Source organism: Tachyglossus aculeatus, chromosome 21, assembly GCF_015852505.1.
Source record: "Tachyglossus aculeatus isolate mTacAcu1 chromosome 21, mTacAcu1.pri, whole genome shotgun sequence".
In the NCBI taxonomy this organism is placed as follows: Eukaryota; Metazoa; Chordata; class Mammalia; order Monotremata; family Tachyglossidae; genus Tachyglossus; species Tachyglossus aculeatus.
In genome coordinates, this window is record NC_052086.1 from 58,153,984 (window position 1) to 58,169,639 (window position 15,656).

A 15,656-nucleotide genomic window follows, 5' to 3' on the forward strand; every position below is an offset into this window, starting at 1 on the left:
TTCCCTATTCTTTCTGTTCCAGCTGCTCAAATCCAAGAATTTCTGGAACTATTTGTGCCTAAAGACATAAATATTCATCTGCCAGTTTACTTATGAAGTTATTCAACTAGCTGATGAAGCAGACTTGATCCAAAACCCATCACAAATAGAAATACCCTATATCTCCAAATTAGTGACAATATCAAAAAATAAAGAGTTTGAAAAACAATTCCCAGCTGACTTGCCCAGACCCAAGTTTGGGGTTCCAAGCCCACATATCACTCATGCATTTTTGGTTCTAGTTCAAAATAGTATTTTTCATTTCCGGAGGCTCACAATGAGAGAATTCATGCAATTCATTTAAGTACACCACAAACATAAAATCCAAGGCAATGTTTTGGAAGAGAGAAACACAGACTTTAAGGTGCACTGCCCTTTAGAAATACATACCAAAAGTTTCCCCTTGCAAAAAGATATTAAAGAGCTTTGAATTTTCAGCTGGAAATTTAAATGAATTTCCTCCCTTCTCCCATTAAGGGAAATTCAACTAGCAGATCCTAAGTGACGAGGAACTCTACCCACCTATCCCCAGATCCGCAAGAGTGAAATGTCAGTAGCAAAACCAAGAAAACTAGTTCAACCGATCGTTAGTTTTGCATCTCAGTTTACAAAAATTCACCTCCCACACCTAAACCTGCCAAAGTATTAATTCTCATATAAATTTATCTACACAACTAAAACATCAAGTATTGGAATGCATAGCTTGAGGTATTTCAAGGAATTTCATTCTCTCTCCCATGTTAAAGGAAAAAAAGGAGGATATTGAACCAGGCAAATTTTGATGCGTATAACCACCTGTCCTAATCCCTTGTTGCTTGCTGAACAAACCTTAAAGAAGGAGACAAAAGGCACATTTTTCAATCTAGTAAAATAGGTGTTTCACATACACCCAATTCCTCCTTCCCTTATATGGGGCCATTCCTACTTGATAACATGATTCATTTCTGCCAACTAACTGGCTTATAAAAGATTCCCCCACTTACAGTTGGAAATTTGACTTGTTATATTTCCTCCCTTGCCTTTCTCAAGGACAATTCAACTAGCATGTCCAGATCAACAGGAATTCCACTCCTCACCTCCTATCCAAAAATCTGGTCACATCAGCTGCTACCCACAGGCTTTAACTTACATTTTCCAGGGAAATCAAAGCAGATGCACACTCTCCTGAAGCCAGAATATTGATTTACCAGAACCCCCAAGTAAAAGAACAGATGATTTAATAAGACAAACCCACTATTGCATTCGTTTGCCCAGATGTTTTATTCACTGGTAGAGGGGAAAACACTCCCAATCTGGGAACAAACCTCCCCTAACCAATTCCTACTAGGACCAGTAAAAAATAAAATAAATATAAAGCCACCACAGAAAAAAAAATCCCACAATCAAGCGACATTCAGAAGGAATTTAATTAACAAAACAAGAACAAAAAAAAAAAATGGTCCATGAATGGGGATCTGAAGAAAGGGGGTCGAAACTCAAAGGTCACATGTCAGTCACTAAGCACGCCCTGTAAGCCCATGCACGAGAAACTTTTTGGACCTTTGTCAGTGCAGGACTAGCCTCAGTAATCAAAACCACTTCTTCACACTTTCCTTATATATGCTTACTATTATATACATATATAAAAAAATTACAAACTCAAGTTGGTTATAAAGTGGCTTCTATGTCTCCTATGCTAGCTTGGCACATGAACGAATCTCATGAATGCATGCAAAGCGAGGAGGATTTGAGGGCTTTCAGCAAAGAGTTGATTTTGGCAAGAAATGAACAAAAACCAAATAAACAAAAGAGCTAAAATCGATATGCAAGATTAAAAGCCACTGAAATGAAAATATATTTTTTTCCATAGTATAGAATGAGACTACAGCTATGACTTTTTTAAAAAATTGAAGTCTCTGCCATCCTCTCCCTAATTCAACCAAAATTCATAGCAGCAAAAACACAAGAGTCCTCAAAGAAGTGTCAAGCCAGTGTTCTCTGCTTCCAGGGGTTAAAGTTCACAGGTCAAAATTCAGTCAGTCCGAAGAATCATGGGAGGATGCTCATTATCTTCATTATCTTCATCCAATCGCAGGGCATTGGTTTCATCTTCCAGACAAGCACCACCTACTGCCCCCAGGTCATCTGTGTAGGCTGCATCAAGAGAAAGAACAGAACATTCAGAGAACCCCAAATTTAGAAACTGAACCATAAACTAAAATTCCTAAATCCTAATCTCTTCTCGGAGCTGGATATCACTGAAGTCACGGGTGACCCAAACTCCTAATCTGTCAACTTGGAGGAACAGTTACTATTCACATTGGTGCCTGGGCATCACAAGCGAAAGATATAAAATGCATGTCTTCTATCTCTATGGCATAAGAATTTAAAGGTCTATGGTTTGATTTTCTAAAAAAATCACATCTGCCTTCAGAACCCATTCTACCCAGACAAAAGTGGAGGTAGCAATTTTCATCTTCAGAGAGAAGGGCTATTGATTTTGATCTTCCACTGCTCAGTTAGCAAGCCACTCAAAGGAATGCAGGGGCAAACGGAGCCATCTTCATGTCATCCCTGGTATTCTTAAGAGGGAGCCCGAAGTAGTGGTATATATTTAACAGGAGTTCTGGATCAGGTCACACATATTCCTACACTACTGGATAGAATGGGTGCTCTGGGGCAATTCTCGGACATGTAAGTGCAGAAATTTGCAGAAATAAAGGGAAGCCCAACACCTGTGAGGGTGCAAAAGAAAATGAAGAGATAGTGGAAATCAGACCAAGGAGATCTGAAAGCCCTCAATTCAACATACCATCTTCTAAATGTTTAATCTACAGTTGCCACTTCTGTCTCTCTAAAAAGAGCTTAGTAACGGCTCTTAGCTAGGTAAAACAGTAGTAGAAGAACCTTTTTAGTGCTTAGAACAGTGCTTGGCACGTAGAAAGCGCTTAACAAATACCATAAATATTATTTTGAGAGCAGATGCCATGCAGGACAATCCTGTCAGCACCATTTCCTTTAATAAAGTGAGGAATGCTTCTTTAGCCACAACCTTACCATGTCTTGTGGGTGATGAAGGCACGTAAGTACCTTTTGTTACAGCAGCACTATAGGTCTGAGCTACTAGAGGACGGTCGTGTGATGCAGACTCTAAGATTTCATTAGCTGGCTCCATACTGCCATCTAACCTGGAGAGTGGAAGAGACAAAGCGAAACAGAATGGTTCTAATAATAGTTGTCATGATGCAATAAAAAAAAATCTCTACAGGTCAAATAGTTCAAGATCTCTAGAGGAAGCAGACAAAAGGTACCACAAATAAAATCATATCTTAAAACTAGTTAAAATCTGTGAAACATTGGTTTTCTCTGTTTTCTCTCCATCCATCCATTCTCTACTACCCTTCTCTATTTTCTGTTTATAGCTTTCCCCCTCACTAGTAGTCCACACATCTCAGTCCGACTCCCTATCTCACTTTTCTTGGCCATCTCAGTTCTCCTTTCCAGCTATACTTGTTCACTTTGTTCTCTTATGTAAGGGTGCACATACCCACTAAAACTTTTTCCTCTCTCTCTAATCCTGCTCTGCTGAGCACACATGCCTACTTGAGTTGACTCAACAGTATTATTATGAAGGTAAAGCAAGTCCATAAGGCATTATTGTAAACCCTATCTCCTGAATGTCTGACATGCCATATGTGCAAGCCTAAACTCTCTGAAGCCTAGCCTATATAATATAGTCTCTTTCCAATTTTATGCATTCTTGTCAAAGTTACCAAACTGGCTCAGAGGTAGGTCAATCAATATCACTTACTGAACACCTACTAGGAGTAAAGCACTGAACTAGATGCTTGAGGAATATACGAAGTGAGGAAATATACAGAGTGAAGAAGTGGTGTGGCCTAGTAGAGCATGGGCCAGGGAGTCAGAAGGACCTAGGTTCTAATCCCACCTCTGCTACTTTTGTGCTGTGTGATCTTGGGCAAGTCAGTTAACTTCTCTGTGCCTCAGTTATCTCATCTGTAAAATGGGTATGAAAACTCCGAGCCCCACACAGACCATGGACTGTGTCTAATCTAATCAGGTTGTATCTAACCCAGTGCTTAGTATGGTGTCTGGCATGTAGTAAGCGCTTAACAAATACCATTAAAAAAAAGCACAAGAAAAAACAGCCTAATACCTAAGCCAATGAAGTCTCAACATAAGGTAGCACTAAATTTTACTCTGGGAAAAGTGACGTTTAAAAAGGGCACCACCTTGCAATTCTGAAGTTTATTCGTGTTAATGAACTTTAGGAAAAATTAACTCTATCACCAGGTAAGATGCAGTCAAAAGCCTGAATTTAATACCATAAAATGTCTTTCTCTTTCTCTTTTTTTAAAATGATATTTGTTAAGCATGAGTGTCAAGCACTATACTGAGCACTGGGGTAGATACAACCTAGTCAGATTGGACACAGTCCAAGTTCCACATGGGGCTCACAGTCTTCTTACCCATTTTACAGATGAGGTAGCTGAGGCACAGAGATGTTAAGTGACTTGCCCAAGGTCACACAGTACACAAGGGGCAGGGCAAGACCTTCAGACTCCCTGGCCCATGCTTTAACCACTAGGGCACGCTACTTCTCCTGACAGAGAAAAACTTGAACAAGAAGGGCAAGGAACCTAAACATTAAGAGCAGAAATGGGAAAACAAAAAACCATGATTTGATCAATATGTAAAAGGCTATCTGGGCAGACTTACTTGTGTTGCTTCATCAATGTGCACTCGCCTCCTTCCTGGGGATCCAGATTGTACATATAAAGGTACCCATCAGATGCCCCCACAAGCAATCGGGGAATCTTCTGAATTCTAGCAAATGCGCAAAAAAAAATTAATAATGGTCTTCATACAGGATTGTGTGCCTTTATGAAAAGCACATGTTAAAAATAAGAGCTTCCTATTAGCCCCCCACCACAACAGCTCCTAAATCTCCAACTAAGAACCCCATCACCAAATGGTTACATGTTCAGTCTCCTTGCTAAAAAACACATCTCAACATTTATTAATAAATAGGAGACAAAATAACACTTCCACTGATGCAAAGAGGAGTTAGTACAATTAAAGAAGCAGTGTGGCTCAGTGGAAATAGCACAGGCTTAGGAGTCAGGGGTCATGGGTTCTACTCCCGGCTCTGCCACTTGTCAGCTATGTGACTTTGGGCAAGTCCCTTAACTTCTCTGTGCCTCAGTTACCTCATCTGCAAAATGGGGACTAAGACTGTGAGCCCCACGTGGGACAACCTAATGACCTTGTCCCCCCTAGCGCTTAGAACAGTGCTTGGCACATAGTAGGCGCTTAACAAATACTATCATTATTACAGTACTTAAATCTTCAGAAGTGGCTCCTCTTTGGAAAGAAGCAAACAATTTCAAATGAGAGACTCAACAGAGTTATCTACCTAGCCTCAACTCATTTTCAGAAGAGGCTATTTTAAAACAGCTTCTTCAACTAGGACAGGCAAAACAAAAATGGGAACAAAAATGTACAGCTTGGACCAAGTTGGATCACAAAGTAGGTGTAGCATTACCAAAGTTTAAAAGATGATCTCAAAGTTAGAGAATTTTGCGTCTCCAACTACATACCCCTAAATGTCTTGCATTCCTGGGCACCATACAGACTTATACAAACCAAATAAATAACTTATTGATACAAAGTGAAACGGCTTCAATGTGGGCTCTGGGACCCATCTGGCACTTGGACGATAAGTAACTTCAGACCAATACACCAACAAGTTTCAGATCAAAGACATGGTCTCATTAAAACACTTTTCTCAGTTAAAAAAAAACAAAAAAAGGGAAAGATTTATGGGAAATGAACATACTATACCATTAAAAAAAATGGTATTCAATCCTAAAACCTCCCCTGAAGGGTTTTATTGTCCTTTCTGCTTTCCCATTACACGGCATGAGATCAAAGTTTTACCATCACACATGGCTCTTGAGCCAGGAGAAAGCCTTCAAATGATTACAATAATCCCCTTCTGGGTTTGGTACAGAAACCACTTAAGTGTAAACAGCCCGTACGGTTTGGCTGAGTAGTCCTAACAAGCTCGGAACACCACACAGTCAACGACTGAGGATATTTTACTAGACACAGGGTGTTTGGGCTGGAGCAATGCAAACTCAGTCTCTATACTCACGTGGCAAGAGCGCAGATGTTTTTGTGACCACAGAATGGTAAACGGACCGTAGCAAAAGCTCTACCCTGATTAAACATTTCTGTTACTTGAGAGGGTAAGTAGCTGGTAGAGGCCATAAGAACTTTTCCAAAATAACCAGTCCAGGTAGTGGGTTCCTCCTGAGGTCTAGAAGTAGAAGACACCATTAATACCAATTTTTTTTATCTAGCTCACTTGAAATGAGCCTTCCCAAAGACAAACCCCTTGATATCGGTTCTGCCGCACTACTCTATTTAAAGAATTCCTCAAGTTCCACCTCCTCACAAATGTTAGCTTGCATGTCTTGAAATAGTACGGCCCCGTTTCCAAGGAAAAAGAACCCAAGGAGATATAGTCATCTGTCACCGTTCTCCAATTCAACTTTCTGAGAATATTCAATACAGGGAAGTGATGGCCTTCTTCTTCTCCAATTCAACTTTCTGAGAATATTCAATACAGGGAAGTGATGGCCTTCTTCCCATCAAGTAAACAAGGATTCTGCACACTGTACCCCAGTGAAGCTATTTCAGGAACACCAAGGCCAACACAATTGTAGAACTTGGCTTTATAAAAGATATTCCATTTTTGGCAATACAAGGACAGGGCAGGTGTCAATAACCCGCCCTCCAGTTCCAGAATGGAAGAAGGATGAAAGACAGGCAAGAGTGCTGAGAAGGAATAGAAAATTTGGATTGAGTGATTCTGCCTAGAGCAAAAGGGAGAGACGACTGGGGTTTCTCCTTTCCCTCCTGCCACCATCCAATCAAATTTTCTCCCACAATAACTGAAACCGAGTAGTTGGACTAACTCTGTAATTTTGGAGTTTTAAATTTTTGTTTGCCTGTTGAATATTCTCAGTGTCTATTCTCCCCATTTTAAACTGTGAGTCCCTTGGAACTATGTTCCCTTACAACTTGGAACTTGGACCAGGAACTATGGAGTCTCTCCCGCACATAGTTAGTTCCATGCTTCACACTACATAAGGTCTCAATATGGGTTTGTGATAATGGTTTGAGGGATGTTACAAGACTTTTTTAATCAATGGTATTTGTTGAGCACTAATGGTTTTCACAGTACTATTCTAAGCGCTCAGGAAGGTACAATTATCTCGATCCACAAGGAGCTCACAGATTAGAGGCAGGGGACCTATTAAAATAAAGATGGTTAAGTACATAAGTGCTATGGGGCTGGGGTGAATATTGAAGTGTTTAAGGCATACCGACCCAAGTGCAAAGGCAATGCAGAAGGGAGGATTATGACAGAGGAGTGTTAGGGAAGACTTCTTGGAGGAGATGTGATTTTAGTTGGGTATTGAAAATGGGGAGTGGTGGTGCTCTATCAGATATGAAAGAGGAGTTTCAGGCCAGAGGAAGGACTTGGGCAAGAGTTCAGTGGTAAGATAAATGAGATCAAGTTACAGTGAATAGGCTGGTGAATTCATCAATTCATCCCTCTTACCCATCTGCTCTCTTTAGCCTCCATTACCCAACTTGCTCTTTGGTCCTCCCAAAATAACCTTCTAAGGGTACCTTGTTTGATTCTCCCTCTTCTGTCTCCTTACTCACAGTTCCCTTGATAGGAACACCCTCCCTCCCTAACAGGACATTGCTAAGTTTCTGAGGTATCATCCAAACTCCATGAGCCATGCACACATATGATATCAGATGTCACTTTTTAACTTACTTTTCTTTCACAGTCTCGAGTTTGAAGATGTGCACAGTTTCAGTGTTACTGGATGCAGAGAGGAACATGCCATCCATGCTGAAGGCCAGGGAACATATGCTTACACACCTAGGAAAGGCATCAATCAGATCAGTGACACAGCTATCCCCAGTTAATGGCAAGTTACTGTCCAAAATAACAATGCTCCCTGTAAGCTCATTAAGGGCAGGGAGCATGTCTACCAACTCTGTTATAGTGTACTGTCCCAAGTGCTTAGTACAATGCTCTGCACATAGTAAGCATGCAATAAATGCAATTAGTTGATTGACTTAATTCTTATTTGCTTGCACTGTTCATCAAATATTTCTATACTGTTCCTTGGGTAACTCTGGGGATAACTATACAGAATGATGGAACCTGAGACATTCCAATAAGAGGTATTACTAAGTCATCTCATTTCTCAGTCATTTCCCCACACGGTTAGATAGTGGTGAACAGCAACTGAAAATTATCAACATGTTCACATGGTAGTTCTTCACATACAAAGATGATGTAACTAATGGTGATCGCTCCCTGTAGGGAGGAAATGTGGCTGAAAGACCCATGGTGATCCAAAAAGCTCCACACGGCACAAATGAAAACTACCTTTTGGCTTGGGCCTGCAACAGTTATTTGCAAAGGTCAGGGCTGTTTGTTACTCAGTCTTGGCCACACACTTGGAACACACCCAAAGCCTCTGTTCAAAGAAGCCATCTTAATGCACACCAGGCGAATTTATCTCCTACTGTTAACTCCCGATAATCCACAACAAGGTTACATTCTTTAAATTTGTGCTTCAAATACTCATTTGAACCATTTTGTTTGCCTACTGTTTTCTACACCCCCTTTCAATTCACCATTTATCCAAGTCATTTCAGGTCCACAAGGTTGTATTTTGGGGAACATCATTTTTATTTTGGTACACTGATGATTTTCCAGGACTTCGCTGTTTGAGAGCTCGTCTTACAACAGGTGACCCCGCTGAAGCTATCACTCCATAAACCTGCAGTTTGGTCTGGAGCTTGATGCCAGGCTGGCAACCTCACTTTATCTGCCAGCCCCCAGAGGACAGGTTGGCCTCCTTGATTCAGTTTCTACTTCTCTGCAATTATGGCATCACTAAACATTATACTGTCTAGGAAGCAACTTAGATGGAATCCACCTACATGTACCTTTAACAACCTCCTCTTTTCTAGACAGAACTGGACTAACGCCACAAAGGACATTAGGCCCAACGTTTGTCACTTTTCAGATGAATTAAGGCATGTCTTTTAGCCTGAAAATGAATTTCAAAGCTCAAGAACTGCTGATGCTACTTAGAGCGGGCCTCAAATATAAAGGTGGCAAATCAATGACTTTAACAGTTTAAAAAACAGCATAGCATGCTAAGAATTGTGCTTCAACAGTGCAACTTATGCTTTAAAATGCCAAAGTTACAATCACTGAACCTTTAAATGTTTTTTAAAAAAATCTCTCTAAATCCTCCTATAATCTCACAATCAAGAAACATCTCCTGTAACATCAGAATTAGTAATAGCTAACACCAGTACTTCACCATATGACTGTGTTGGGAATAGTGGATATTATTAGCATACTCATTGTTTCCAGGCAGTATTTCAGAGTTTTTGATGAAATGGCAGCTGTTGGAAAGTCAGAGTTCTGAAATGTAAAACTCCTACATTCAGTTAGAAAACCTGTCTATGACCACAAGAATGCTTACTACAGGATGCTAGCTTTATTGGCTAGAGCAGTGGAGTTGGGGGTCCCAATTCTAGTTTGACTCCAGACTGTAATTGATTCCCAGGAAGATCGGGTCAAGTCATTGCCTACTCTATGTCAAATAACCTTGACCTATAATTGTGAGTATGCTACTTGTTGAATATTTTCAAGTTAAACTGTAGGAACGGCATTGTTAGCAATTTTAAGTGCTCAAAATGAACTACTGACTGAAAGCATGATGTTCTCAATTCAAAACAGAAATCCCATTTTTGAAATAAGTTAATTTTAGTGTTATCACTCAAGTGCTTAGTACAGTGCTGCACACTGCACACTGTAAGTGCTCAATAATTATCATTGATTGCTTGATTACTCAGAGAATCCTGAGATTGCTATTAACAAACACCCGGTTCATCTTCCTGCTTCCAGGGAAGGAAAATACCTAAGCCATCTCTCACAGATGAGGCTCGTGTTCATTTCTGAGTCCTCTAGTGAAGGAGTTCCCATAACCTTCCTGGGTAACCTAGCCTAATATTTAACTCCAATAACAGTCAGGATCATCTTTCCTGCTTTTGACCTGTCCTGCTTATCATGCGGTAGAGGCTTTTTTTTCTTATTCTGTCACAGGAGACTTTCTGTAATTGACAGCTGAAATATATCCTCATGAATTTCAGAGAAAGACTTCTATACTTTACCTCTTTACTCCTCTTCGGAACTCAAAGAGTTTCTGTCCTTCTGGTATGGAAAATACTCTAATCACAGTCCCCTGCAAAGAAAAAAACCCTACTAACTTAACTGTTAGGTAATGCTAAGTAATTTTTCAACTTCTCTATCAGGAGTTGAGGGAAAGTTGAATGCAACAACCAGGCTGTTTAGGCTTTGAATGGATGTACAACATTTCAGAGAGAAATTTTTTTTATTTCTATGTGTTCTTGATATTTTCAATTCGTATTACAGAAATGAAGTGGAAAGAAAATGTATCAGTATCTCTTCCACCAAATTACAAATACTCTTTGCTTCCCCTATAGGCTGAGCTCTGTCCAGCAAATATTACACTATTGTGGCCAAGAATAAGAATTACTCCTGACTTATTTGGTCTGAAACTACACACAGGGAAAACAAAAAGAGAGAATGAAGTTGTAACTTTAACACAAGCGAACTGTGCTGTCTTAGGGATTTCAACATCCATGTCTGCTGAAAATAGATGCTTAATAAAAATTTTTTTCTTTATCTTACTGTGTGCGTTAGACTTTGCGATTTGTGTTATTTATTTCCCATTAATGATCAGGTTGAGGATTTCTACTTTAAAAGAAATTTTAGATCAATATGGGAGATATATTAAGATTTGTGACTCAAATAATGGAATTTGATTTCATTTATAAAGGATGTTAAGTTGTATATGCTGCAGGAAAGAAAATTTGTGCATCCTGATCTTACCAGTTCCTTTGCCAGGGGCATATTTTTGACTCATGGGAGATCTTCTTACCAAGGCTAGAACTAGATTAAATGAAAATCATCTTCTCTAGTCAGTTACACAGCTTAGCTCAACATTCACCTTAAATTTATTTCCCCAAATGGTTTAAACAAAATAACGTTGCCTTATTTCAAAATCTCCCTCCTACAGCACTAGGCCTGTCCTAGGAAAAGTGCTCGAAATACAGAAAGGTGATTTGACATATGATGCAAATTATAAATTGGGATTTGCATCTATTACTGTAAAACACTCATTAAGATTAGCTACAAAGTGCCATGCTAATTGTCTAAAAATGAAATATTACTGCATTTTTGTCTTTTATGTAAGATGCTCACAAGTAAACTTGCTTGGAGTTCCAGGAACAACTGAGGCTTTGAAAATTTTCTATTCAAATTTTCCAACTGCCTCTCCACTGGGCTACAAGCAAACTACAACCCACCTTTTCTGAAGCAGTGGCAAGTTTGGTGCCATTTGCATCAAAGGCCAAGGCTGCTAGAGGACTGTCATGAGCCGGGATCATATTAGCAGCCCTCTGAAAAGGGTAAACAAATAAAATGTGATTTATTACTATGCAGTGTCAGAAAACACACCTGTCCTATCAACCATATATGATGGAAAAGCCAAATTGGTTGAATGCAAGCACCAACATGATTACTTGTGCAAAGTCTGAAAGGGCAAAATTGTTTTAATTTATTGACGAAATTTTCTCTCTACCTCCAAATGCATGTATTTGGAGGTTACAGGAAATGGACAAACAAGAACTGAAAGACTATCTAATCATGCTGGAATTCACAACATTGTACTAAGCACTAATGGGCAAGAAATACAAAGCACAGAGAAGACTCAATTTCTGTTCTCCTGGACCTCACAACTGAAGGCCAGCAGTTCAGTTTAAAGATAAGCAATATATTATACACATAGAGACCTCAAGGAATTTTGGTTTCCTATGCGCTCCTGGATGTAGACTGACACCCATTTTAAGAAAGAAATATTCCTTGAGTCAATATGCAGGGACTCTCACCAAATTAATGGTGTCAAAGACTTGCACTTCTCCGATGGTTGCGCTCCCTGGATAGGCCAAGTAACAATTGTCATTGTTTATCGACAGTGCACACAAGCCTGTAAAGAACAGGGGGGGAAATCAAGAATTGGGGAAGGGAAAAGGCAGGAAAAAAAAACAAACCACAGTTTAAGACTAAGAAAACTTTTCTTTTCTACTATAGCAGATTAGAAAATATAAAAGCTGGCAAACATTTCTCATTTAATATTTAGTTTTTATGGCATGTTTAAACATTTCAATCAGTCATATGCATTTATTAAGCATTTCCTGTATGCAGAGCACTGTACTAAGTGCTTAACAGAGTACAATAAAACAGCTGGTAGACATGTTCTCTGCCCACGACTGACTATATATGTAGATGAGAAGGAGGCTAGGCAACACAATTACCTGTATTATAAGGAACAATTTGGGCCTTTTAGGAGTCCAATTTGGGCCTTTTAGGAGTCCAAAGACTAAAAAGGCCACACTGGTCTGATTGACCAAAACAAAAATGAGGTGAGAGCCTGGGTTTGACGATACCCAGAAAAATGCTTTCTGAGAGCTACAACATGGTCCCTGCTTTTCACAAGTTAAACCTTGCTCTGCCTTTATTCCTAACCATTAGCATAAGATGCCTTGACTTCTGTGATTTGCAAGGGATTTTCCCACCATGGCAAACAGAAAATTTCACTGAAAGCTAAGTGGAAGCAGAAACAGTTACAGGCACATCCACCATTAAAAGGCAAGTTGGGTTCCCCATTTGGGATTGCAAACATTTCAGGATTCATGAAAGCCATCCTCTTTAGCTTTTTCAAATATGTGGGATTTTACAATAAGAAACGGAGACCTTTACACAGGTAAAAAGAAACAAATTTCCTGTTCATTTTTAACAAAGTAGTTTACCTGCAGGATTAGGGGGTGTCTCCCTGATGGTATGCAGTACCTTCATGTCCCGAATATTGTGTATATAAAGAGATTCTTCTAGGCACACTATTAACCTCTTGAGACAGAAGAAAGAAAATAAACAGAAACAAAAAAAATCAATGTTTTGGTAAGAATATTGTTTCAGAGAAACTTTGTGGAGAATTTATTATGCTCAACCCATATTAGGCTAGTTAACTCAGATGTGACAACTGAGAATTAGAGTCATTTAAACAATGTTCACCTCTTTCAACATGGGGTAGGCTAGGGCAACACACAATAACTACCCTAACTGGACTTGTCACTATACTTAGATTTGTTCCTAAAACTCAATGTTGATTCAACTGGGTAATTAGCTTTCCTTGCTTTGAACAGAAAGCTTTTACGGCTCTTTTGGGAGTTACTTCACCATCAGTTACTGTTCTTCTTCAGTAAGTGAATAGGATGCTGTTTAGGGAAGTCTCCTGAGAGTACTATCAAAACTGTTGGGACAAAAAGTCAAAACAACAACAGTCAATATTTTAAAACTGGGGGCCTGAACATGCTTGGTGAATTCATTTAAATCATCTGGAGTTTTGCTGTGAAGGTGATTCCACAGAAGAGGTTACTTACCTGCCTATTCAGTTTGACTGCCAATATTGTATTGGAATAGCTGTAGTTGCAGATCTCAGTCCCCTTCTTAAAGTGGCAAACTTTCAACTTCCTTGGGGCTTTGAGACTAACAATGGCCACCAAGCTGCTTGAAAAAAGTCTCTCCACAATGCAGACATCTTCTGTATCAGCTGGAATATAACCAAAAAGGGAGCAATGTTGGGGAGAAAGGAGAAAGAATGATCAGACCACATTAATAAGAAAGCACACTAAGCTACTCAAAAGGATAAATCAATCCTAAACAGGACTGGTAGAGCACTGATATTTACAATGACAAAGGAGTATCATGTTAAGTTGCAAAAAGCATTTGTAGCTAGCTCACACCTAACCAAAAAATTTACCATATTCATGTTCAATAAAAATATACTGAACACACACACACACAGTCAGAAAGGTTGAGGGAAGTAAGAAGTCAATCTTTCATTCTGATGTATAAATAGAAATATCAAACCTACATGCATTATTCAAATACACTCCAGTATTTTGTCCACTTACAATATTTATTTGTATTTGCCCCATTTGACATAATTAACTTTACTATTACTACTACACACTGAGCTTACTTTGTGTAACGTACTGTGCTATACTTGGGGAAAAGGTATGGGTATTTAATCAGACACAGTTCCTGGCTCACAAGGTGTTCAATCAATCCTTTTTATTGAGTGTTCACTGTGTGCAGAGCAGTATACTAAGCTCTTGGGACAGTACAATATAACAGAGTTGGCAAACATCATTCCTGCCTACAATGAGGTAGAAGAGACCCACAGGTAAATTCAGTTGGAAACAGCATTATATCAGCGACAGAATAAAAATCAATAGTATATGATGCCTGGGAAGGAAACAGTCTTCGGGCTCCTCACCACTTCAACAGAAGTAGTCCTTGGTCGGAACAGGTGGCATCTTCCCCATGTTCTAATGGGTAAGATGGCAGCAGCATGACCTAGGGAAGAAGCATGGCCTAATGGATAGAGCATGGACCTGAAAGTCAGAAGGACCTGGATTCTAATCCCTCTTCTGCTACTTGTCTGTTGTGTGACCTCGGGCAAGTCACTTCACTTCTCTGTGCCTCAGTTACCTCATGGCGAAAATGGGGATTAAGACTATGAGCCCCATGTGAGACAGGGACTGTGTCCAACCTGATTAGCCTGTATCCACCCCAGTGCTTATAACATGCATGACACACAGTAAGCACTTAAAAATATCATTATTATTATTATTATTATTATTATTATTATTATGCTTCTGTTTGGCCACTACAGTGGGACAAGTCTCCTCCCTGCTGACAGCAGATGGAGAGGGAGGAGGAAGGTGCTGCAGTTTTGAATACCGCTTTACAGATGGTGGAATACCAATGGGGACAGTGCTTGAGGCCGCATGGATGTCACCAGTTTCTGCCTGCCTGGTTCTGAAACACAGAATTTCTTCTCAGCAAAGACAGGCAGGAAGGGAAAAGGAATGAGCTCAGTGGTCTCAGACGCCTTCCCTTTTAGTGATGATACCACTGGTTTGCTTAGCTAAGGATGTGTAGGTGGATGTAGAAGTCACTGTGGGTCGATCAATCGACAGTATCTATTGAGCACTTACTGGGTGTACAGCGTGGTACTGAATACTTGGAAGAGTGTAAGAGAGGTAGAAAAAGAATCCTTGCCTTGAATGAGCTGTCAATCTAATGGGAGTGACAATTACAACTTTACAGAGAGGAAGAAGGAAATGGAAATACAGATAGATTTCTAAGTGCTTAAACAGTAGCATCAGTAAATCAATTTGGGCTTAAGTGCTCTGACATGCATAAAAAGATTATCCTTTGTTGCACTGATGTACTTATTGTCACTTGTGCCTAACCCTGTTTTAATTTTTGCCTCTTTCATGATCCTCTTGAAGTTAGCACTCAAAAAGAATCACTCCTTTCTTATTTGCCAGTCTGTTGCAATTGCTTCCCA

General features: G+C 39.7%; 1 protein-coding gene across 1 annotated transcript in view; it reads right to left on the reverse strand.

Moving 5' to 3' along the window:
• Nucleotides 1-1,275: 1,275 nt before the first annotated feature.
• WIPI2 (WD repeat domain, phosphoinositide interacting 2) overlaps nucleotides 1,276-15,656 on the reverse strand; it is a 32,163-nt gene continuing 17,782 nt past the window's right edge. The window contains exons 3-12 of the mRNA XM_038762496.1: nucleotides 13,678-13,847; nucleotides 13,048-13,144; nucleotides 12,127-12,224; nucleotides 11,545-11,637; nucleotides 10,327-10,397; nucleotides 7,898-8,005; nucleotides 6,197-6,361; nucleotides 4,759-4,866; nucleotides 3,076-3,206; nucleotides 1,276-2,172 (exon numbers count right to left, since the gene is read on the reverse strand). Of these exons, the coding sequence (XP_038618424.1) occupies nucleotides 2,051-2,172; nucleotides 3,076-3,206; nucleotides 4,759-4,866; nucleotides 6,197-6,361; nucleotides 7,898-8,005; nucleotides 10,327-10,397; nucleotides 11,545-11,637; nucleotides 12,127-12,224; nucleotides 13,048-13,144; nucleotides 13,678-13,847 (1,163 nt within the window). The 3' untranslated portion in view covers nucleotides 1,276-2,050. The remainder of the gene's footprint in view (nucleotides 2,173-3,075; nucleotides 3,207-4,758; nucleotides 4,867-6,196; nucleotides 6,362-7,897; nucleotides 8,006-10,326; nucleotides 10,398-11,544; nucleotides 11,638-12,126; nucleotides 12,225-13,047; nucleotides 13,145-13,677; nucleotides 13,848-15,656) is intronic.